This window comes from Lutra lutra, chromosome 2 (genome assembly GCF_902655055.1).
Source record: "Lutra lutra chromosome 2, mLutLut1.2, whole genome shotgun sequence".
NCBI classification, from domain to species: domain Eukaryota; kingdom Metazoa; phylum Chordata; class Mammalia; order Carnivora; family Mustelidae; genus Lutra; species Lutra lutra.
In genome coordinates, this window is record NC_062279.1 from 39,417,244 (window position 1) to 39,425,819 (window position 8,576).

Genomic DNA, 8,576 nt, shown 5'->3' on the forward strand with positions numbered 1-8,576 from the left:
GTGCACGTGTGTGTGTGTATGTATACGCACACACGTGCATTTAAATAAAGACAGCCTCTGAATAACTTTGCCAAAAGAAGTATGGGTGTTTAATTCCTACTTCTTGCTTTTCCTTGACCGGTGACTACAGAATCCCAGGTTGCTGGATGATGTCAGCTTCCATCCTTGTGTTCGTTTCAAGCGCTGGGAATCTGAGCGTATCCTCTCCTTCATTCCTCCTGATGGAAACTTCCGCCTGCTCTCTTACCATGTCAGTGCACAGAAGTAAGCAGCCCTTATAATTACGAATAGAATCTGTGTATAAGTGTATATGTGGAAACAGTACCTGTAGTGATTAAGGACTCAGGCTCTAGAGTTACCTGGGTTCAAATTCCAGTTTCTGTACTTACTAATTGGGTAACCTCAGGTGAGTTGTTTAACCTTTCTGTGTCTGTTTTCTTATCTGTAAGTGGAAAACAAAAAAGGGACCTTGTTTGAAGATTAAATAAAACAGTCTCTAAATAGTGCTTTATACAAAGTCGGTGCTCATTAAGTTTTCTGTTGCTGTTTTTGTGGTGGTTATATGTCTAAACGGGAAGACCGTTTCTCTCAAATTGGAATCTGAGTACGCTGTGTTCAGTCCCCCAACCCTAAAGGCTATGAAAACCCATCAAAGGCAGTAATTTTTGGTCTTGAACGTTCTCTTTAATATCTTGTCAAAGGACTTTAGAAGCCCTTAGTAGAAGGTGTGTAGTAGAAGGTATACAGACTGAAGGGAGCCATGACACCTCAGAGCCACCAATTTGGAATTTGGAATAAATAATTTAGGAAAAAAATGTGCATGCTTGAGAGCAAAGGCTCTGGGCTCAGACTGCCTACATTTAAACCCCATCTTCAGTACTTACAATATGTTGACCTGGGGCAAGTTAACCTAATCTTAGTAAAGTACAAGGACAGCATCATTTATGAATAAAATCAGGATAGGAAGAGAACCTAGTTCATACTTACTGGGAGGATTAAACAAGATAATGGAGATAAAACATTTAGCATAGTGCTGGCGTACGGGAGTGTTTAATAGCTATTAAGGACTATTACTGCTTTGGTATTACTCTGTGATTTCTCTGTTTCCTGTTCTGTCCTATCATGACAACCTACCATACATACCTCATAAGATTTTTGTGAGGATCAGAGGAAGTCTGGTAAAAGCACTCTGAAGATACTATAAAAGGTCCATGAGGTATGAATAGTGCTCTCCCAAATACAAATAATTATTGGTCACATGTCATAAAGTAAAACACAGAGATATGGTGATTCCTAATTTTTATCTCTAATGCCTTTCTCATAGTAGACTTAGTATACTCTTTGGTTTTTGTTAATATTATTCAATCATTAGAAGAGTTGGTTCACTTATTAGTGTCTTAGCTTTACAAAAATTAAAAAAAAAGATTACTGGGGGTTTTTTCTGAGCTTTTTTTTTTTTTTAATGAGTAAAGAATTAGGTAAGGAAGGAAAAGCTGTCAATGGGGGGCTGGGGGAAGCTTAGTATAAAAGAAGAAAATGTCGCCATTTTTCCAAGTAGAGTAACGAAATGGGCTTTTTGTCTCTTTTCCAGTCTGGTGGCAATTCCAGTGTATGTCAAACATAGCATCAGTTTCCGGGACAGTAGTTCACTTGGACGCTTTGAAATAACAGTGGGACCGAAGCAGACTATGGGGAAGACCATAGAGGGAGTGATGGTCACCAGCCAGATGCCCAAAGGGGTCCTGAATATGAGCCTCGCTCCATCTCAGGGGACACATACATTTGACCCAGTTACCAAGGTAGGAGGAGAATAAGCAGGAGGTTTTGAATTGCTGATACTAGATGGAAGTATTTTTGCAGGAGCCCTCCGCATAGACGTTACACCTTGTTGAAAGGGAAGCATAATCAAGGGGACATCCTTTTTCTCCTTGAGATAATTTGTGGCAACAAATAGTTTTCTCTACTGAAAACCACTTTAGAGGCAGCTTGTAATACAGTGAACAGATGCCCTGAGTTTAGAGCTCAACCACCTCAAATGAAGAGTTCCACTGTAACTTCTTTTTCTTTGAAGATGCTGTCATGGGATGTAGGAAAAATAAATCCCCAAAAGCTACCAAGTTTGAAGGGGACCATGAGTCTTCAGGCTGGAGCTTCCAAACCAGATGAGAACCCCACAATTAACCTGCAATTTAAGATCCAGCAGCTGGCCATTTCTGGTGAGTGACTCACGACTTAATATTGCTTCATGAGAACAGAAGTGGCTCTCTCCAGAGACACCTCCAGACCTGTATCCATACATCTCAGAAAGCCTTCTGCTGGGTCCCTATTTATGGAGTTTGTTTTCATTTCCTGGCAGGTAATCTTGAGTAAAATCTTCTTTAGCATTTCTGGGGAAAGTTCATCATCCTTACTTTGAAGCTGGCTGAAGTGATCTGACTGCCAGTGTATAAGACACAGTGGAGAAGGAAGCAGTGTGGGTAGATGGAGTGTTGATGAGCAGGTGTTGAGTCATCCTGGCCTTGTCAGTGTGGGGTTCCCAAGGTTTGCAGGATGGGAAGCTTCTGCATTCTCAGCTGGTAACCGAGAAGAACAATTTCCCCTCCTTTCCCCCAGATTCAGAAGGACTTTCACATTTGCTTTTATTACCATATGGAACCCACATCAGCCCACTGCGATCTGCACCTGTCTCAAGCTGGTGATGATGATAGTTACTGCCTACCGGACATTTCCTATGCGCCAGGCACTTTCCATCTATGCTATTACTTGCCTTAGAATAAGTGTGTAAGGCAGATAGGAGATGACTTCAGCTTTATATAAAGTTTTTCTTTACCAACAGAATTTGTCTAATTTAAGTGGATAGCATTCACTTCAATTATAAACTCTTTCATCTTAAAACACTTCACAAATTTTAAAGCCCTGTGCAGTATTAAAGGTATTTTGCTTTTATACTGTACAGTGAGAACACTAGGAAGCATTCATTCATTCATTAAGTTATATTTTATTTCATTATACATGAATTTTATTATTATTAATTCATGTATTCCATCCAGTAACTTGAGAAAAATACAGAAGGGTCTTATTTTTTTTTTTTTAAAGATTTTTATTTATTTATTTGAGAGAGAGACAGTGAGAGAGAGCATGAGTGAGAAGGTCAGAGGGAGAAGCAGACTCCCCGTGGAGCTGGGAGCCCGATGCAGGACTCGATCCCGGAACTCCGGGATCATGACCTGAGCCGAAGGCAGTCGTCCAACCAACTGAGCCACCCAGGCGTCCCTGGAGAAGTTTTTATTATCGGTGTTCGAACCAAGAGTGAAAAATCTGTGAGCTTCAGGAAAATGAAATAAATAAGGGGCAATTATTATTGTTTTTCTGGTTCATTGTTAGAACTATCTCTATTGCACTGATTCCTCTGAATTAAAATGAGTTTTATTTTTAAGATTTTATTTATTTGACAGAGAGAGAGAGACAGTGAGAGAGGGAACACAAGCAAGGGGGAGTGGGAGAGGGAGAAGCAGGCTTCCCGCTGAGCAGGGAGCCCGATACAGGGCTTAATCCCAGGACCATGGGATCATGACCTCAGCTGAAGGCAGACACTTAACAACTGAGCCTCCCAGGCGCCCCATTAAAATGAATTCAAACAGACATGCTGCATGCTCCTTTTTGAATAATGCCTATATTCCTTCCTTCCAGGACTCAAGGTGAATCGTCTGGATATGTATGGAGAGAAGTACAAACCCTTTAAGGGCATAAAATACATGACCAAAGCTGGAAAGTTCCAAGTTCGAACCTGAAGGGAGAGTTTTGCAAAAAGAACAGTCATGAACGCTTTTTCATTTCTTACTTGTCTAAAAGTAAAAAATATCAGCCTGTCTCCTAGGTCAGCATCCCCTTCTGGACCCACCCACTCCCTTTTTTCCTTAGCCTTCAGTGCCATGGAGCTAATCAAGGGAGAGAAGGGTCGCCAGGGAGAACTGGACAGAACTGAAACACAATCGGTGCCAATTCAGTTCTGCAAGAAGAGATGTGTGACGGAGGGTAGAGACACTTGATGCCATATCTAACTATTTTAAACGTGGTGACCATAGAAAAAGAGTAGGATTTGTTACTTGCTTGGCTTTAATGATCTAAAGCCAGTGAATGACTTCTTTTTGTTTTTTTCAGGTAGAAAGATGAGAATGAAGGAAAGAAAGCTTAGAAGGAAATGAATCTAGTCACAGAAAGGCCAGTTAATAATGAATCTGGTCTATTAGGGAGAAGAAAGGAAACAGTACCGAAGAAGTATGAGGACACAGGCTCAAGTGAAAGGGGCAGAAAAAGCAGTCAAGCCCCACATGAAGGAGGGTTGGAAGGAAGAGTGGAGTTGGTTTCTTTCTGATCCCTCTACTTTGATATATTTATATAAAGTCATCAGTACTTCTAGAACTGAACTGGAAGCTTCCTAAATTTGAGTCCACTAATGACATGGGAAACCCCAGTAGCTTTAGATTTTCCCTTGAAGACTATGATGATATCTGACCAGTTTTCAGGTACTAACTACTGTTTGCCTTTAGCACTTGGTCTGTCATCGTCTGTGAGAAGGTGACCTGCCCTCTTCCTGGCAGAGGCTGCCTGAAATGTCCCTTTCCCTAACCCAAAACAGTTTACTCACCTTACACTGCAGAATTCACCAGCCTTTTTCCTGGTACCCAAGGACGGTTGCAGAAAAGCCAATCCCATAATCCCAGGGCAGCCAGATTTTTTGTGTCAACAGCGTTGGAGTGTAGATGACCAACTTCCTTATGAAGTGCATCGCAGCTGTAACCCAGTGACTCCTTAGTTACGCTTGTCGGTGCTGGGCTAGTGCTGGAGTCTAAGCCTTGCTGCCTGACACTTTTCCATCAGTAACCCTAAGTAAAAAGAATGCTTACCATTGAGAGGCATGGTTAATCCTGGAAGCTGCTCAGTAAAGTTATCTCCTTGGAGTCTTCTGTGCTCCATTCTGTAATAGAGCTATTAGTAATCTAAATCTACTGGCCCATCTTTGTTTTAAGACATATATATATATATATATACATCCTCTAAACCTTTGAATAAAGCTGTTACTGAAGGAAGATGGGCCATGTTGATCATGTGTACACCAGTTTAAGAAACATGGCGGCTGAGGGAGTACCTCAGACTTTCCCAATGGGTAATTTTTATTCGAGTTCAATATGCCTATTGCTCGTTTAAATATTTATATAAAAGACAGGTTTTAAAAATTATTATTGTTCTAGCTTAAAAGAGTGATATTGTGCTCTGCTTCATGCATGGAGAAAAATAAAAACCTGTGCTCTCCAAACCTTACATTTTTCTCTGAAGCCTTTTCCAAGTCCTTCAGCAATTTTGTTTCACGAGTTTTATCTCCCTACTTCTGGACTTGTTTCTCCTGCACAGTAATGTTGCTTTGTGGTTTTCCTATGGGATGAATTGTGTGGTATACAAACAGGTGTGTTTCATACTCTCATCACTCCAGAATTTGTCCCGAATGACTATGTCCTTTATACACACCTGGCAGGGTAGGGGGAACAGCTCTGCCTATGATCCCAGAATACTCAAAATTACTTCTTCTAAGAGCTCTGGAGGATTTGAAGATTTCCTAGGTAATAGGAAAACAATCAGTCTTGGTCCCTGGATGTTTTTAGGGTTATACATCTAGCTGTGATATTTCCTCCAGGACAGTTCATCCTAATTTCAAGGGAAGAACTTGAGGAGAAGTAAAATATCTAGGATATGGGACCCACAGGCCTTAGCATATGGAGTAATGTATCCTGCGTGTAGCAGACCTCGAGCCTAGCGGGGCATTGCTGCAACCGCCCAGCGGGGAATCTTGGTTGAGCTGTTCAACTCCATATATGTTTAACATGCGTGGAAGTATCTCCTGTGTTTGAATGGTAATAAAGTTGAGTTTTACCAGTCCTCTGTGTCCTGACTGTCTTGTTACTGGGACTGACGGCAGTGTTATGCCAGGCAGGCCTCAGAAGAAGCAGTGAGAAGTAAGTCAGTTCAGGAAGATCTTACTGCTTTTGTCTTCAAACCAGTAGACCTAATGCCATAGCTATGGTAGGATTCTCGTTACCTCTGGAAATAGGGGATGTTGATGTTAATGTCATAGAGTGGTGAGAACAAAGGTGAAGATCAGTCGTTTTTCCCCCATTAAAGCTGCCGATGGCTATTCTAGTGCTTTCACCACGCTCTTGATCTTAGGTTGGCCAGTTCAGGCGTGAAATGAAGTTAAGTCATGGGCGATCTGTAAAGTATGGAAACTGGCTGTTAGCCCGTAACTGTAATGATATCCTTTGGTAAATCCCTCGTGGTCATGAAAAGACATTAGGGCTTTTTTTCTGTTTATGAACTACAGTGTTTGGTGTTTATTAATACTCTATCGCATCTGTCTTGGCTGGTAACATCTCTTCCCCCAGTGCCAGCCAGTGCTCTGGCTGCTCTGGTTGCACTGTGGTGTGACCTAGTGAATTTTATGTAAAAATAAATGTACTTTCCTCTGTGACCAGTAGGTGGAGACTCAGTGCTAGCAATGAAATTAATTTATTGATCGTTAGAATTTTATTTTTTTTTAAAGATTTTATTTATTTATTTGACAGAGAGAAATCACAAGTAAGCAGAGAGGCAGGCAGAGAGAGAGGAGGAAGCAGGCTCCCTGCTGAGCAGAAAGCCTGATGCGGGGCTCGAACCCAGGACCTGGGATCATGACCTGAGCCAAAGGCAGCGGCTTAACCCACTGAGCCACCCAGGCGCCCCTGATCGTTAGAATTTTAAAAGAGAGAATCAAATTTGAAACTCTTAAACTTTCTCCCAGTGCTGGGGGATCCCAAGTACTGGGGAGGGTGTGAGTTTTGGACTTTTGAAGTTAAATGTGGACCCTCAAATTTATGACACTCTTTTCGATAACCAGACCTAAGATCGGGGCTCTAGGACGATAGCAGTTTCCATCATCTGAGTACCTCTAAGTCTTTATCCACTAAAATGTATTGCACAGCTGCCTAAGAATCTTTCTTGTCCTTCAGATCTATTAGCGTCTGTTTGCTTTATTAACCAGGTGGGGATAAGGAACTATTTAATTTCACCTTTCCCTTGCCTGCCAAATTCCGGGACATTTTATCCTAAATTTCCTAACCCACACCGGGTAATGATGTGTTGTTGTTCTTTGAATGTATTTTAGTGTAACTCACAGGAATCTGTTTGCGGGACTGGGACTCTGCCCTGCAGCTTGGTCCGCGGCTGCCTGTGAGCAATGTCTTCACCCAGCCTCTGGTTGCCAGGACCTCACCCGGAGGAATGTTGCGGCCTGGAACTTGGCGTTTCCATCCCAGGAGGCCTTGCTGCTTCAGTTCATTTCATTCATCCGGGTCTCTGAAGAAAGTCTTGTCATGCAAAGGGGAGGGGGCGAAACCCACTGAATTCCTGCCAGAGATGCACTCTCTGGGAGTCCTGCCTATTGTCCTTGAGCAGGGTTTGTCTAAATGACCGGGGCACACTTCTCTCTACCATAAAATGTACTGCTTGCGTGGGGAAAACGCATGGGAGAGGTTTAAGGTGGAGGAATCTGTGACCTCAGGCTTAACTGCTCTGGGTGGGGGAGGAGGGGTCTTGCGTATTTCAGGGAAGTTTGGGTTTTGCTCCCCTCTAAATCAAACTCTTGGGCTTTAGAGAGTCTCCTCTGTGAGCTAAAACTACATACTTTTCTTCTAAGAACCTCTAAAGTGAGCTTTTCTCACAGCGTTCCAAGAGATAGAGGCAACTGCAACTTTGTCTCCTCTTTGGGAAACTGCTGGCATATATCCAACAGCAAGCACCCTTAGATTTTTTTCTCGGACCGGGCTGGCAGTGATGATACAACCTGTCAGCTTCAGCCAGGAACAGGAGCTGCAGCTTGAGCTAAGTCTAAGAGAAGCAGAAAGCAGCATCCTTAAGGAACATACTAGCGTGGACTGGTCTGGGAGTGCATGGTCTTTTTTTTTTTTTTTTTTAAGTTTTATTTATTTAAATGATCTCTACACCCCATATGGGGCTCAAACTCACAACCTTGAGATCAAGGGTTGTGTGCTCCTCTGACTAAGGCTGCCGGGCGTCCCATGGTCCGAGAGTTAATTCTTTCAGATGAACAGGAAAGGAAAACGGACTGGGAAGAAAATGGCCAATACTAGCTTCTCAGCTGACGCATGGTGGGATGCTGCTGTGTTGGCAAGGTCATGCTCCCATTCCCCTTTCTACTACCCTAGGTGCTACTACCCTAGGTGCTGTCCGTGGAGTCTGCCTACCCAGCCTGCCTTCATTCCAACCCCTTCGGGGTTCATTTTCCCCAGCACATGCTCAATTCTTTACCTCGGTTGCACACAAGCACCAGTGGCTCCGTGTTGCCTACAGAATCAAGTCCAAAACTCAGTTTGGCCTTCGAAGCACCATAATCAAAGCTCCTACCTACATTCTTCATGACCTTCACTTCTGACAACCTGTACAAAATCCTTCCCCATACTCCCACAGCCCACATTGCTCTCCAGATCTATTTCTATGCAGTGACATTCCTGATCTCAATGATGCCT

The 8,576-nt window shown here is 42.8% G+C and overlaps 1 protein-coding gene across 4 annotated transcripts in view; it reads left to right on the forward strand.

Annotated features, from left to right (window-relative positions):
• AP3M2 (adaptor related protein complex 3 subunit mu 2) overlaps positions 1 to 5,933 on the forward strand; it is a 102,739-nt gene extending 96,806 nt beyond the window's left edge. For all 4 annotated transcript variants that reach the window (XM_047717200.1, XM_047717198.1, XM_047717199.1 and 1 more), the window contains exons 6-9: positions 131 to 264; positions 1,592 to 1,799; positions 2,072 to 2,216; positions 3,691 to 5,933. In XM_047717200.1, coding sequence (XP_047573156.1) covers positions 131 to 264; positions 1,592 to 1,799; positions 2,072 to 2,216; positions 3,691 to 3,791 — 588 coding nt within the window. In that variant the 3' untranslated portion in view covers positions 3,792 to 5,933. The remainder of the gene's footprint in view (positions 1 to 130; positions 265 to 1,591; positions 1,800 to 2,071; positions 2,217 to 3,690) is intronic.
• Positions 5,934 to 8,576: the final 2,643 nt, after the last annotated feature.